The sequence below is a fragment of the Ursus maritimus genome, unplaced genomic scaffold (assembly GCF_017311325.1).
Source record: "Ursus maritimus isolate PB19 unplaced genomic scaffold, ASM1731132v1 scaffold_14, whole genome shotgun sequence".
NCBI lineage: Eukaryota > Metazoa > Chordata > Mammalia > Carnivora > Ursidae > Ursus > Ursus maritimus.
The window spans coordinates 59,188,222-59,203,719 of record NW_024423786.1 but is presented as its reverse complement, the minus strand read 5'-3'; the positions used below and the strand labels follow the sequence as shown (position 1 = coordinate 59,203,719).

General features: G+C 54.8%; 1 protein-coding gene across 1 annotated transcript; it reads right to left on the bottom strand.

Annotated features, from left to right (window-relative positions):
- Positions 1-1,278: 1,278 nt before the first annotated feature.
- LOC121102413 (atherin) lies at positions 1,279-2,718 on the bottom strand. Its single transcript, XM_040628208.1, has 2 exons — positions 1,831-2,718; positions 1,279-1,739 (listed from the first exon to the last, which is right to left on the bottom strand). Exon 1 carries the CDS (start codon positions 2,698-2,700, stop codon positions 2,332-2,334), a length of 369 nt encoding a protein of 122 aa, XP_040484142.1. The 5' UTR covers positions 2,701-2,718; the 3' UTR covers positions 1,279-1,739; positions 1,831-2,331.
- Between the last annotated feature and the right edge of the window lie 12,780 nt (positions 2,719-15,498).

Below are 15,498 nucleotides of genomic sequence, written 5' to 3'. Positions count from 1 at the left end.
TAGGCCAAGCTCCCACTGGAGCCCAGTGGAATCAGGAATTTCAAGGAGATATGGGAAATTTCAGGGTATGGGGAAAAGTACGGGCTAATAGGGGAGAATATGGGTGTATGGGAAGAAAGCAATTCATTCTGGGGATGGGGGCAGCTTAATACTGAGGACGGCAGCGAAGCTGAGAATGTTGGGGAAGGCTGGAGCGCCATATTGGAGAGGCAGTGATAATCATTGTTTTGGGGGGAACCACACAATGAATTCTGAAATAAGGAGATCACATGGGATTGGACATTTAGGAGAATATTGGAGTCTATGTTCAGATTGTAGAGGCAAGAGGATCTAATTGTAATATAGTCACAGGAGCCAGATAGTGGAATTTGGGATAGAAAGTGGGCGCATATGTTGAGGAACAGGGGACCCTGGAAATGGAGGGGAGAACCTACTCTCTGGAGATTAGTGGAGGGGAGAATATTGGGGGATCATATCCTGAGTAGTCCCTGAAGGACTGTTCTGGGGGATGTGTGAATGGGAAAGAATGGGACTGTTTGGAGAACACGGAGCTATGTATTGGGACTCAGTGGTTAGTCAATATTCAAAGTCAGTAGGAGATCCAATAGCCAAGACCGAAGGCTGGAAAACCAGTGAGAGGTACCTATTACGGGTTCCTTGGAGACTTAATTTCGGGGAAGAGTGCCACTAATTATCAGGGGGTGTTATTGTAGTAAACCGTGGGTGTAAACACAGGCTGACATCGGGGAACAGTGGGCATCGTATCGGTAGCACTGAGATGAAAGGCAGAGGGGCAGTCGGCTAAGCCCTGCGGTGATGCAGGATCGTGGGAACACAGACCTGGGAAGTGACAAGGCTCTGATATTGGCATATGCTGAGTTTATAAAGACACAAGCTGGGCGAATGGGGGGCCAGATTCTAGAGTTTAGTGGGGGGACCATATTGGGGCAGAAGTGTCTTGATAATGGAAGCAGGCAGGGACTATATCTGAGGGGCAGCCGGTGAAGCCACAGGGGACAGTCACAGACCTGCCGTGAGGGGACAGAACAGGACGCTCGCATTTGCTGGGAACCGGATATGGAAAAAGATGCCATAGAGAGGCCTGGGCGGCTCTTCAGTGTAGGGAGAGGCTGCCCCTGGGAAGGCTCATCACGGGACACACCTGTTTGGGAGGGACGGTAGGGATGCTCTGAGGATTATGGGGTGAAACAGAGCAGACTGGGAAGCTTGGCAGCCCCACTGCATGGCTCTGAATTAGCGAGAACTCAGTACACAGGAGACTGAAAAAGGGATTTATTTCATCAGAGGTAAGATAGACATTTCCAGGTAACATAGTACAGCACTGGGTTGATGACATTTAACACTCAAGAGTAAAAAGAGATGGTAGGGGGGTGAGCAGCCCGCAAGGTGGGTTTTGGTGTTAGGCCTTTTGGGTCTGAAATGACAACCCCAACGGTTTTCCAGCAGGAATTCTTGCCAATGACAGACACACCACGCCCTCGTCTAGGGTCCCATTGCTGCGGAAGCGCTCAGGGCCAGCATGAAGCCGCCAAAGACGGAGAGAGAGAGCCCTCCCGCGGACCCCAGCCCCGGGCCCCCGAGTCTCATCCCGCGCAGCGCGCGAGCGAGGGTCCCTCGTCCTAGGAGGTCTGCAGCCGCGGGTCCCATGCCGTCCAGGGCGCGACAACAGCGTGGCCTCCAGCTGTGGGTCTCGGCCGGCCCGGTAGCTGCAGCAAAGCCTAGGCAGGAAAAACGCACAGTTCGCGTCAGCTCAAGCCCCTGGGGGGGGGGGGGACGCGGCGGCGCGCCACCCGGGAGATCGCCACTCACCGTGTCCTGCGCTCCGGCGGCGTCCGCGGGGCGCTCAGGTCCGCCAGCTCGGGAGGGGGGGGGAGGGGTTGGGTCCCGGCTGGTGCTCCGGGGGACAGTGCAGCATCACAGGGCTGCGGCCCGCCAGGGCCATGGCGCAGACCCCCGCTCCCCGCGGGGCCCTCTCCGGAAGCCCGTCTCTTAAGCAACCGAAGGTTGGGCTCGCTGCGCGTGCTCCCACCTCATGAAGTGTAGGGTCCAGGGACATCATCCCAATCGTGAGCCGCACCCCGCTCCTCTAAACGCCAAGGGATGTCCGCCCCCTCCCCCAGCCTCAGGGGCAAACAGAGCCTTCTATCAATAGTGGCCGCTGCTCCGGACGTGCCTCCAGATAAGCAGGGACGCAAAGGTAGTGACAAGCACAGGACAAAAGAAGCTAGATGAAGGGTCTCCCGCCCACGCCACGCAGAGCCGTGGTTTCCCTTCCCGCGCCCCCGGCCCCGCGCCCCCGGCCCCGGCGGCTCAGGCCAGCTGCAGGTGGATGTAGGTGAAGATGCAGGAGGTGATGGAGAAGGCGATGGCCGCGTAGATAAAAATGGAGAGGTGCGGGAAATGGTCGAGGTAGCAGCCCTCGTCCCGGGGGGGCGCCTCCTCCTCGGGCGGGGGGCGTGCCGCGGCCTTGGGGGGCTGCCCGGCGCGGGCCCCCTGCGCCCTCCCGCAGGCGCGCGGACCGGCCCTCCTGCCCGCGGCCGCCGCCGCCCTGGGCGCACGGGCCGCGGGGAGCTCTTCTTCCGGGGGGGGCTCGTCGAACAGGCCCCCGGAGTCGTCGGCGGGGTCCGAGCGGGTGGGCGCGGGGGCCCAGGGCTGGCGCGGGAAGAGCGGGGCCGCCATGGGCGAGGAGCTCGGGGTTCGCCGGCCGGAGCGCAGTGGGCGGTGGCCGGGCTGCGCTACGGCTCTGCCCGCGGAGGGGCGGGCACTGCTCGGTCGCGCACCTCCCCCCGCTCCTCCCCGCGCCCCGCCCGCGCCGGAGCCCCGCGCTCCGGCCCCCGGCCTGTTCCCATGGCAACCCGGCGCGGGGCTCGGGGGCAGGGGTGTGAGCTGCGAACCCGGACCCCGGGGCTCGAGGAGGGGGCTCCGCGCCAGAGGAGCTGCGATGTGGCTGCGCGCGGACCTTCCCCGATGTATTTGCCTTTTAAAAAGAAATACTTATTACCAGTCTTTCTGTTTTTGTTTTTTAAATCTAAAATTTAATACATGAAAAAACAAATACGCAATCTTTGTAGAAACCTTGAAAGTTAGAAAGCCCCATAGACAAGAACAGGAACAAAACAAAGGCTCCCACTATCCCAAGGCCCAGAGATAGATAGATGGTGCTTTTCCTTTCTTCCTCCTTCCCCTCTCCCTAACACTACGTCTCTATCTGCTGCTATCGGGGCTTTCCCTTCTGTTCCTCGCCCCAAACCCAGGATCCTAGCCCTGTGGGCGGCTGACTTTTGAGTAGGCACGCCCCCCCCAGGCCCCTCCGGGCATCCCCCAGGCCCTTCTCTTCCCTCCACTGGCACTGCCCCAAGCTTCTGGACACCTAGGTTCCAAGGCTGGCAAGGTTCCCCTGTGGAATGTGGGGAGAATAGCCACTAGGACTTTTGGGGTCCCAGGGAATTGGAGGGGTATGCTGGAAGGCCCAGCTCAGACTGTCATCAAGGAACTCATGGCCTCCTGTAAGGGAAAGGCACCAGGGTGGGGTGGGGGGACCAGGACCAGGGTGCAGAAACAATGTCTCCAGGGTGCTCTCCTCTCTCCATCTCCCGGTGTTGCCAGGGGTCTCTTGCAGGGCCAGAGCCTCCCACACAGTGGCAGGTGTTCAGATTGTGTTTGCTGAATGAGTAAGGCAAGGGATGAATGGTGGTTGGCCCAGCGGACTCCCATCTCGAGCCTACCACCCCCACCCAGCTCAGGGAGCTTCTGATCCGCTAGCAGGTGGAGAAGGAGCAAGCCTCCACCCCTGCGGCTGGAAATGTCTTTGGAAAAACAGTTTGGCAGTTTCATAAAATGTTAAACATACACCTTCCGTACCAGGAATTCCACTCCCAGGCGCCTACGTGCGGGAAATGAAGACAGGCTTTCATACGGAACCAGACACTCAGGGACTCGTCCGTGAATGTCCATAGTGGCGTTTTTGGTGATATCGCCAAACTGGAAACGATGCAGATGTTCATCAAATGATAAACGGGTAACCAAAATGTGGCTTATTCGTGCAATGGGATAATATTTCACAATAAAAAGAAGTGAGCTGTGTCATGATGAACCTCTCCATTAAGTGGAGAAAAGCCAGGTGCACACGACCGCAGATTGTTGGATCCCACTTACGGGAAATGTCCAGAAGAGACACATTTATTTAGAGAGATGGAAAGCAGATGCGTGAATGCCAGGGCTGAAGAGGGAGGCGGGGAGGCCAGGAACTGCAGAGAGGCTCGGGGCAGCTTTTTACAGGGATAGACATGTTCTCAACCCCGGTGGTGGTGATGCTTGTGCAGCTAAACTTTAATTTTTCTAAAATTCATGGATGTGTCCACTTAACGTGGATGACTCTCATGACGTGTGAGTAAGACCATTGTTAAAAAAACTCCAAAACCCAAAACCACATTGGGTTATCATTTCTCAGATACCAGATGGGCAAAACAAAACAAAACAAAAACCGCGGATTTTATTCGCCATTCTGCGGGTTTGTTGGGTGGTTCTTCTGGTTTGAGTTGATTCACCTGATCTCTCCTGGGTTTTGTCATTTGTCTGGCGGGTCAGCTGAGGCTGGGTGATCCAGGATGACCTCACGCCTGTGTCCGGAGGTGGGCAAGCCGTCGGTCAGGTGACCTAGTTCTCCGGTGGGCTAGCTTGAGCTAATGCACGCACCTGGTGGTCTCAGGGTTCCAAGCACAGAAACAGGGAACCCTGCAGAGCACAAGGACCGTTCCAGTCTCTGCTCGTATTGTATTTGTTGTCCCACTGGCCAAAGCAAATCACACAGCCAAATCCAGATTCAAAGTCTGTGCGAAGCCACATTGCAAAGTGAGGGGCAGAATTAGTGACCATTTTTTGCGTGCTGCTACGGAGAAACAGACTATGGGTATATGGCTAGTACATTGCAGAGCTAGGATTCTGGGGCTCACGCTTTTACCCACTACGCCGTTCGCGGCACGGTATCTGCGAGGAGTGGTGTTTGAATGTAGTGGGTGAGATGGAGATTGGCTGGATATGTAGCCAGAAAGGAGTTTAGACTTTATCTAAAAGCACTAGAAATCCATTGGAAGATTTAAGCCAGGTGGCATTTTGGAAAGCTCCCTCTGGCCATAGGATGGAGGCCAGACACCAGATGGAGAGGCTGATGGCAGAGGGACCGATGAGGACGCCATTGCATTACACCAGGTTAGGGGTAAAAGGAGATGGAAGTGGCAGAGGAAATGAAGACAAGAGGACAGAGCCAAAAGACATTTTGGAGCTAAATTAGGACTTTGCTGATAACTGATGGGAGGGGTGGGGACGAGGGAGGGGGAACTAAACTTTCCCCAGTAGGTCTGGAGGACGATGATGAGTTACCCGGTGGCTGGGTTGGCTCTGCGGTCCGTATGGGAGATATGGGGGAGAATGTCCCTTTGCCAAAGGCATCCTCGTGTGCAAGGTCTAAGCTAGCAATCCAGATTTGGGGATTACTGGCGTGGAGGCGATGGGTGAAGCCGCAGGTGTAGATAAGATGGCCCAGCAGGGTGGGAAGAGCTGAGGCTTTGCAGAGCACCCGGAGGCCCACCAACATTTGACGGTTGTGTGTTAGAGAGAAATAGAACCAGTACGCCAACTGTAAGATTTCACAGATATTACTGTTTAGCACAAGTCTAAACATTTTCAACTGTAACTGAGTTATAGTTAAAGAAAAAAATCACATGGGGCACCCGGCTGCCTCAGTCGGTGGAACAGCGACTCTTGATCTTGGGGTTGTGCGTTTGAGCCCCATGTTGGGTGTAGAGATGACTTAAAAATAAAATCTTTAAAAAAAAAAAGAAAATTAAGTAATTGAACTGTACAGACATGACCAAAATCAGCAAGTCAGGTGAGGATGCTTGGAATTTGGGTAATGGCCGGAGCAGTGGAGTAGGTGGTGGTCGAGGGAAGGCTCAGGAGCAGGAGGGAGGCTTGGGGCGGTGGCCACGCAAGGACTTCCGGGGACGGGGAGGGGCAGGGGTCAGTGAGGCGTGGAGGTGCTGGAAGTGCAGGGGTTCATTGCTTATTAAGAAGGTGTGAGGCTGAACCACAAAGACAAGGTCCTCCTAGGACACCTTGCCATTTCCCACCTGGTCCACCCGAACAGAAATGCCCACAGTGCCAAACAAGTCTGGTCCCAGCCAGGGGGATTCCTGGGGGCTCTACCTCTGAGTTGACAGAGCTCGGCCAACTGGGTGGGCTCAGCTTGCAATGAGAGAGCTACGTCTGTCCCAGGCCAGGGAGCCCCGAAACGGCAGATACCAGAAGGTTCCAAGCTGCAGCCTCACTCTCTGCTTGGTGCCAGAGTGTTCCAGGAAAACCCTCAGGAGCCAGGGGCCCTGATCCAAAATCCACCAAAGGACCCAAATGGACAAAAGCTGCCCTTCCCTCCTGCTTCGGGGAAGGGCCCAGAGCACCCTCCCCTCTCCCAGGTGAGAGCCCGCCTCTCCCGACAGTCTCTGCTCCCGGGCTGAGGTGGTAGGTCTCCTTCATCCATTTAGGGGGATCTGCTTGCAGAAAAAGGATACAAGAATCAGGGATCTGGGTCTGTCCCGTCAAAGGTCAGGGATCTGAGTCTGTCCCGTCAAAGGTCATATGGCGATGCTGGGGATGCTCCCGCCCCATGGGGAGTCCCAGGACACAGGTCCCCATACTAATAGCGCTGATAGGAACAGTAACCATAAGGACTGCCCGCCCGTACCGTGCACTAGGAACTGCTCTGGGCCTTTCTGCAGACATGGTGTGCTTGGTTTTTATGACCCTATGAGTCATGCACCAGTATTTTCTCGTCTAGAAGTGGGGAAACTGAGGCTCGAGGGGTGAAGGAACTTGTCCAGGGTCTGCCTCCCACTCACCTCCCACACCAGGTCCTGCCGGCCTTTCTGGGGCCACATCCTGGTCTCCCCTTTAGCCAGACAGGACTGTTATTCCTTTAGAATCTGCACACAAAGCAAGAGGCAAAATTCCCAAAGACCACTTCGAGCTCACTGCTCACACCCAGTGAGGAACGAGCTTTGGTGGTTGACTCTGTGTGTTGGGGGGGAGTGCAAGTAGAGGGGTGCGTGGGGTGGGAGGGAGTGCCGGGTGGGGGGAATGCAGGGTGGGGGAGAGTATAGTGGAGGCGGTGCGGGTGGGCTGGGTGTGGGGTGGGGGGATGTGCAGGGTGGAGGGAGCACTGGGTGGGGGGTGCCCAGGGTGGAAGGAGTGTGGAGTGGATGGTGCCTGGGGTGGGGAACTGGGATGGAGGGAGCACTGAGTAGGGGGACTGTAGGGTTGGAGGAAGTAGAGGGTAGAGGGGAGTGCGGGCTAGGAGGGAGTTCGGGAGGCAGGGGGTGGGGGGTGCTCAGGGTGGGGGGTGCAAGGGATGGAGAGTGCACTGGGAGGGGGAGAGCCTGGGGTGAAGGGAGTGCGGTGTGGGGAGCACACAGGGTGGGGGCCTGTGGATGGGGGAATGTGGGGTTGGGGGAGCGCAGGGTGGGGGGGAGCGTGGGGTGGTGGGGAGAGGGGGGTTGGGGGAAGCACAGGATGGGAGGAATGAGAGGTGGGGGGAGAACAGGGAACAGGCTGGGGGGGGCCAGGGGAGCAGGTGGCCGAGAACCTGTCTAGGGGATGTAGGACCCCACGTGAGCTGAGGCTCTAAGCCTCCCTGCTCCTCCAGCCTGCAGTCCCCCCCCAGCTCCGTTGTCCCATGTAGTTCACTCCCAAAACACAAAGCCAAAGACAAAATTACTAAGGATTTCAGGCCAGTGACCCCAAGCACGAAGCCTTAAGTGGGAGGGGGCATGTGCGAGTGACCCATGACGCTGGCCCTACACACACCCTGACCGGCCCTTTACCATCAGCCGTGGGAGCCCGTGTGCGTTACTAACTTTCCACGTTGCTGGGCTTTCTCACCCTAGACAGGACTCTGAACTCTGAGCTGTCAGCTTCCCTAACAGCCCCGAGGGGTAGGTCACGACCAAGACTCTTTCAACAAGCAGGTCCGAGTCTCTTCTTGAGCCCTGTGCTCCCAGCAGCTCCCCAGAGCCTTTGTGTGGGGACCACCCGGCCAGCAGGCATGTGGATGAGTCTGAACCCCCAGGCCCCTGCTCAGGCCTGGCCGGGAAGGGAGGACGGAGCCGATGGGCTTCCCGGCCAGAGCCTGAGTCCCTTCCTTTCATTGCTTGTGAATGACCACGAGCGCCACCAACCCAAGCACCGTGTGGGACGTGGGGCCCTGGCTCCAAACCCCGCTCAGAAACACTTCTGCTGTGTGCCGGGTTATCCTGAGGATTTCTGAGATGGCCAAGACAGCTCCAGGGCCCGGCTGTTGTGCCGACGATCCCTTGCCCAGCCCCCCGCAAAGATCCTCTCCTTCGGACCAGGATTTTCCAAGTGCTTTTCTTTTTCTTTTCTTTCTTTTTTTGAAGCTTCATTTATTTGAGAGAGACAGAGAGAGAGCATGAGCGGGGCAGAGGGAGAAGCCGACTCCTCTAATCAGAGAGCCGGATGTGGGGCTCGATTCCAGGACCCTGGGATCATGACCTGAGCCGGAGGCAGACGCTTCACCGCTTCACCGACTGAGCCACCCGGGCGCCCGTCCAAGTACGTCTGTGTCTTTCCGGTCCACGCACGGTAGATCGTCAACGCAAACACGCTCTCAAAGTGTTTGGGAGACGTAGGAATTGCTCTGTAGCCGGTGGACAGGTCAAGCGCAGCTGGTAGTGACTCAGGAGGTGCACAGGACATTCCTGAACTCAGTCACGCTGGTGACAGCCAGCTGTGTTGATGCCTGGAACTATTAGTGCTGGCTCTGCGACTTTGGGCCAACCCTTTCTTCCCGGGCCGTCTCCCCATTAAGAAGCAAAGGCATGAATAGTACGGTGGCAGGTGAGGGGAGATCGGTGCATTTGAACATCGTCAGTGCTGAGAACCTGTGAGGAGCGCGACGGAATAAGACCTGGAAAGTCATGCGGGTATTCACGCCTCTGATAGGACCCTCTCGCCCCTTACTATTGATTGAGAGACAAGGATCTAAGAATAAAGAAAAGTTCTCTGTAAAAAGATGTCTATTGCAGTATTGCTCAGCACGGGAAAAAATTGTTGGAAGCAAACTCGGTGTTGGAACAAGGCGGGGAGAAAGGGAACTCAATGACGGCGTGCCCACTGGAGGGAACCCTGCGCAGTCTTCACACAGAAGGATTCTGAAGACTCTTGGCAAGTCCTCGTGGACGACCTAACTCAAAGTCGGAAAGGCAAGATTTGAACCCCCATGTGCCAGGATGGCAACGAGATGAAAACGTATTCCTGCCGAGAAAGGCTGGAACTGGGAAGGTAAAGACGGTCCTTTTTGTGTTGTTTGGATGGTGAGATCATGGGGCTTTCTCCTTTTTCCAGACATCGCGTACCATCGTTCTATTATTCTCTGACCAACCGAAGCCGTTAATAGATGAGAAAATCTAAGTAATGAACCAAGGGGCCGCTCTCAGGGCTCACAATGCCCTGGGATGGGTGTTCGGATCCCGGCCCACGCAGACTGAGGACCTCCCCCAACTGTCTGGATGGCCCCACGTTGCCTAGCAACCGCCTGCTCAGCACCAGTTGCTAGGAAACCAGGGACAGAGCCAGGACTCCTGACAACACCAGTCTCTTCCATCAAGGACCCTCGAGTCATGCTCCCATCCGGGCAGTCTTCCTCCTCCCCTGCTCTCCCTCCAAGTTCCCCACCTTGCTGGGGCTCACTTGCCCCTGACATTCAGACAGCCCACCACAGTACAGGGGATCACAGGCTCCAGGGGACCGCCTCCCTTCCCCAGTTCCAAGATTAGCGCCTGGATTAGAATAAGTGCATGGCTTCAAGCTTAAGTCCGTCCTGCTCTCATCATCGGGGCGAGTATTGCCTGCCTTCTAGAAGGGCCCTGAGGGAGTCATTCTTCCAGAAAAGCCACCGAGGTCAGCCCAGGCCTTACCAGCCCAGCAGCACCTGTCCCAACAGGAGCGTTAAATCCAGGAGCCTTGAATGAGTTCCTTGACCGCGGTCACACGGACGTCTCTAAGTAGCTTACTTTAAGGAGAGAAGAAAATCATCTCGGATGGATTCACTGCACACAGCGATTCTGGAGAACCCCCGATTTTCCACCTGTGCTGAGAAGGATCCGGCCGCCCCGCACTTCTCACCCCCGGCACCCTCAACCTAAGGAGGACGTTACCTTCCCTAGCGGCTGCTCCGTTCAAAGGCGAGCCACAAAGGCCGGACCAGCGTGGGCTGGCGGCAAATGTGACATGACGGCTCCTGCCCTGGGACCAGCGGAGGCTTCTTATTAGTGGGAACGTTGATACGAGCAGAGGAGCCTGCCCTGTGCTTAGCCGGGGCCTGGTTCCCCGGCTCACAGAGACCCTCGTGGGATGGGTCCCCGCTTCGTCACTGTGGCCTATTACCGTTTGCAGACCTACCCCCAGATCGAAAGAATCAGCAGTGTTTCCAGTGCCTATGATCTGCAAAATGGCAAAGGGTCCCACGTGCCTTCTGAGAACCAAGGAAGCTGGGGAGGGAGCCAGTAACGGGCAGGCCCTCTCTTCTAGGTTGGGATGATGGCAGCCCTGATCGTGAGCCGGGCAACTCTGAGGGCAAAGGGTGTTTAATGTGCTCCGAGGATGTGATGCCTTGTTATTTTCCAGAGACGGCTGAACCCACCCGTACCCCTCCCATGTACGTGTGCTCTCCTTCAGCTGTCGCGAATGGAGAGGTGGGGTCTGGTTGCCTCCCCTGGAATTTGGGCTTGCGTGTGTGTGTGTGTGTGTGTGTGTGTGCGCGCGCGTGTGTGAGTGTGGTTGCTGCGATCGTTAGAACGTGGTGCGAGAGATGGTACGTGACGTCTAAGGCTAGGTCATCAAAGGATCCAGCTTCTGCTTCTCTCCAGCTAAGATCCGAGCCCTTCTCGATTTTTCGTGTCTCGGGCAAAATACATTTTGTCAGCGTTTAAGCCCTAATAACTGGGAGAGCGCCCAGCTAGAGCTAAGGGAGAGCATGGCTGCATGAGAAGCTCGGTGGGAGACTCATCAGAAGGGCCGGGCTACTTGAGCCCGGGGCAGTTGGGCCGTGTGATCCCCCCAACGAGAGGACAAAGACCTCCAGCACCATGGAGCTGTCCTCTCTCTCTCTCTCTCTCTCTCTCTCTCTCGGTCTCGTAGACCAACAATTCTGTCTACTGATGCCCGGTCCGACCGCCGAGCATGCGTGTTAGTCACCACTCTGTGGGGGCCGCAGTGCTCTGCTGAGCCTGTCAAAGGTATCATTGTCACTGTGGTTCAAAACCGTCACCCGCACAAAGAGAGGACCGAGCTCGCCGGCAGCACAAGGGTCCCCGTCAAAGCTGCCCAGAGGTGGGAAGAGCTGCTCCGAGGCAGTGAACGTCTCATCGCTGGAAACGTGCAGGGACAGGGCGGCCCCCCTGCGTGCTGGCTGTCTAGCATTCTACGGCGGTGCGGAAGTTCACCTCACGTGCAATCAACTATACACACTCATGGTGTGGACTTGTGGTTTTGCCCTGTGTCTATACCCACAAACCCACCATCAGCAATGAGCACACCTATTGACGTGGGAAACGAAAGCAGAACAATAGTTAAATTTCCTTACTATCTACGCCCACTGATGAGTCCTTGAAACAGGCAGAGTGACCTTCCTCTGGGGACTCAGCCGCCTTGATATTGACACTTTGCTAAGGGCAAAAGGCAATCCTAGCCCGACCCCCAGGACCCTGTACGTCTCCTTTAACATATAAAAATTCCTTTGGGAACTTCCTTTATCTCTACTCCCCGGAGATGCGTGTTGGCGATCACCCCCAGCATCTGGCCACCGATGGACATCTGCAGGGTCTCAAGACCCAGGGTTTATTAGATCGTAATAAATGACCTTTTCCCGACAATAGCCAGCCCCCTCAGGGTCCTGGAAACCTTGTTTCCAAAATACCTGGCAGGCTTACTCTACCCCCAACCACCTCCCAACTTGAAAGGATAGAATGGGCCACTCCTCCTGACCCCGGTGCTGCTTTTTCTGCCCCCGGGTCCTGACCCCGTGCTTTACTAAAACCACCTTTTTGCACCAAAGCCGTCTCAAGAATTCTTTCCAAATTTTCTTGCGCCCGTTCAGAACCCTTCCTCCCACCACACCCTCAGGCAACCGCTCATCTTTGTCTTACTGTAGATTCGTTTGCATGTTTTAGATTTTAGTGAACGAGGTCCCACGGTCCTGCTCTGTTTTGTCTGGCTTTTTTCACCCAGCGCCATTATTTGGAGACCCACCTACGTTGCCGGGTGTGTTGAGAGTTCGCTCTTTTCGCTGCGTCGGGTCCCATCATCCCAATGTACCACTATATGTTTGTCACCTGGTACTACCTGTGTTGTTTCCAGTTTTTGGCTATTACAGATTAAGCCTCTATGCGTGTCCGCGTACAGATCTTTATATGAACACGTGCCTTCACGTCTCTAAGGTGAGAACCGGCACTGGCTTTATGGTCCTGGCTGCCAGCACCCTGAGAACCCACTGTCCCATTGGAAGGATGTTCAACCCCCTTACTCTTGCATTTTTTAAATTTATTTATTCATTTTTATTGTATTAAAATACACATAACATGAAATTGACCATCTTAACCACTTTTCACCACCAGTTCAGGGGCATTAAGTATATTCACTTGGTCGGGCAACCGTCCCAACCACCCATCCACAGAACTTTCCCCCGTTCCCAAACTGGAACTCTGTCCCCACAAAACACTGAGCCCCCTCCTCCCCCAGCCCCTGGCTCCCCATCTACTTTCTTTCTGTATGAATCTGACTCCTAGGGACCCCCTAGAAGTGGGATCTTTTTTTCTGTATTTTTTAAAATTTTATTTTATTTAAATTCAATTAATTAACATATAGTATATTATTAGTTTCAGAGGTAGAGCTCAGTGATTCATCAGTCGCATAGAACACCCAGTGCTCCCCAATGTTCATAGCAGCGACGTCCGCAACAGCCAAACTCTGGGAAGGGCCCAGAATCCAGCAACAGAGGAATGGATAAAGAAGATGTGGCATATATCTATTGTGGAATATTATGCACCATCAAAAAACGAAATCGTGCCCTTTGCAATGATGTGGATGGAACTAGAGGGTATTATGCTAAGCGAAATAAGTCCATCAGAGAAACACAACTATATGATTTTACTCCTATGTGGAATTTGAGAAACAAGGGAGAGGAACACAGGGGCAGGGAGCGAAAAATGAAACAAGACGACGCCAGAGAGGGAGACAAACCATAAGAGACTCTTAATCATAGGAAACAAACTGAGGGTTGCTGGAGAGGAAGGGGGTGGGGGGATGGCACGGGCGTCAAGGAGGGCGCGTGATGGAATGAGCACTGCGTGTTATATACAACTGAGGAATCACCCCCTTACTCTTGGCAACACAATACCTCATTCTGCTTTCCCAGCCATGCCTGACGTTCCTGAACCGTCTGCCGGGTTCAGCCCCAGCAGAGACCGAACATTGAGGCTTCCGTGGGGGAAAGGCTGCAGCAGTGGGCTGGCTCTGCGGGCTGGTGGGGTGAGACAGACCTCCTGCCTCCTGTGCCCATGCTGACTGCGGAGAGATGCCGAGCGCTGGGTCTGCCTCTTCGCGGGCTCTGCGGGGCAGACAGGCTTCTGGAACTCTGCACGTTGTGGCTTCAGCTTTCTCTGCCTGATAAAGCTTGTCTTCCTCTGCTCTGCGTCTCCTGCCATGTGTGTTGACATCCCTCCTTTGTAGTTTCTCCAGAGCTCATGGTTCTCCTGGGGTTGTACCTGTTCTTTTCCCTTCGGGATGTTTTCGTGGGATGTCGGGATGGAACGGAGATAACTGTGTACAGAGCCTTCAGGTAGCTGGGAGCTGTTGATTTCCACGGCGTAACCTGTGTCCTCCATGCTTGCATTCGTTCAGCCCTCACGGCTCCTCGAGGCCCTTGAGATGCATCAGGGATCACGCTTTAAAAATTGAAAACCAATTAGGGCAGAGGAGAACGGATCGGCCCGTGAAAGGGTGGTCAGGGTAGACCAGCTGGAGAATGTGACATTTGAGCCAAGCCTTGAAGAAAGTGAGGGAGTTTACCATAGTTATGGGGGGGGGGGTATCCCGGGCCGATAAACAGCTGGTAAAAAAAAGCCCTAGAGAGGAAACATGCCCGGCAGGAATGCATTGGGAGGAGTTGTAGAGGTTTGGAGAAGGGGGTAAATCTTATATGCTCTATCCTTTTCTTTTATTCTTCTTTTTTTATTTTTATTTTTTTAAGATTTTATTTATTTATTTGATAGAGAGAGACAGGCAGCGAGAGAGGGAACACAAGCAGGGGGGGTGGGAGAGGAAGAAGCAGGCTCCTAGTGGAGGAGCCTGATGTGGGGCTTGATCCCAGAACGCCGGGATCACGCCCTGAGCCGGAGGCAGACACTTAACGACTGCGCCACCCAGGCACCCCTATTCTTCTTTTTTTAAAAGACTGAAATCCTGTGTGTGTGTGTGTGTGTGTGTGTGTGTGTGTGTGTATGTGCTGTTAAAGAAAAAATTGTTCATTGGACGCCTGGGTGGCTCAGTTGGTGAAGCGTCTGCCTTCAGCTCAGGTCATGATCTCAGGGTTCTGGGATCGAGTCCCGCATCGGGCTCCCTGCTCAACGAGGAGCCTGCTTCTCCCTCTGCCTCTGCTGTTCCCCCTGCTTGTGCTCTCTTTCTCTCTCTCTGACAAATAAATAAAATCTGAAGAAAAAGAGAAAGAATTGTTCATGACACTTGTTAATAGGGTGAGGCAGACGTTATTCATGACAGGTGCAGAGACAGCTGCAATGGGACAGAGCCTGGACTCACCCCCAAATGTAAGGAAAAGTTGGGGATTTATAGCCAAGGAGCAGAATGGGGTGGGGAGGCGAGAGTGGGGGGGATGGGAAACTGCTGCAGGGGTGGGTAGTTTCTTGCTGAAGGCTGGTGGGAGCGATCAGACATCACCTGGAGGATGCAGGGGTGGGAGGGGAGGAATTGGATCAGATATCAGGGGTTATCAGATATGGGGGGGGCGGTTTCGGGCTAAAGGGATTTAGCAGGATTCTTGCTAGAATGGGACAACGCAGAGAAAGACACCGAAGTCCAAAAGTCAAGGCCTGGCTGTGAGCAGGATTCAGTGTTTGGTCAGTGTAGACAGTTTCTAAGCGTCTGTGATATGGAGCTCGGACACGGGTGTGGACGAACACACAGTAGGTTATATCACGGCTCCTGGGTTTGCAGGGTACGGAAAACAGCACGGATGTCCTCGGGCAAAGTGACTCAAATGTCTCACCCTCCCTGAACAGCCTAACCCAAGATGTGCACCGCCCTCCCTCCCAACCAGCAGATTCCCCAATTTTTATCTTCTTGAAAGCACCTAGTGGTAATTGAAATGATCTTAGAAATGCTCTTATTTACAGA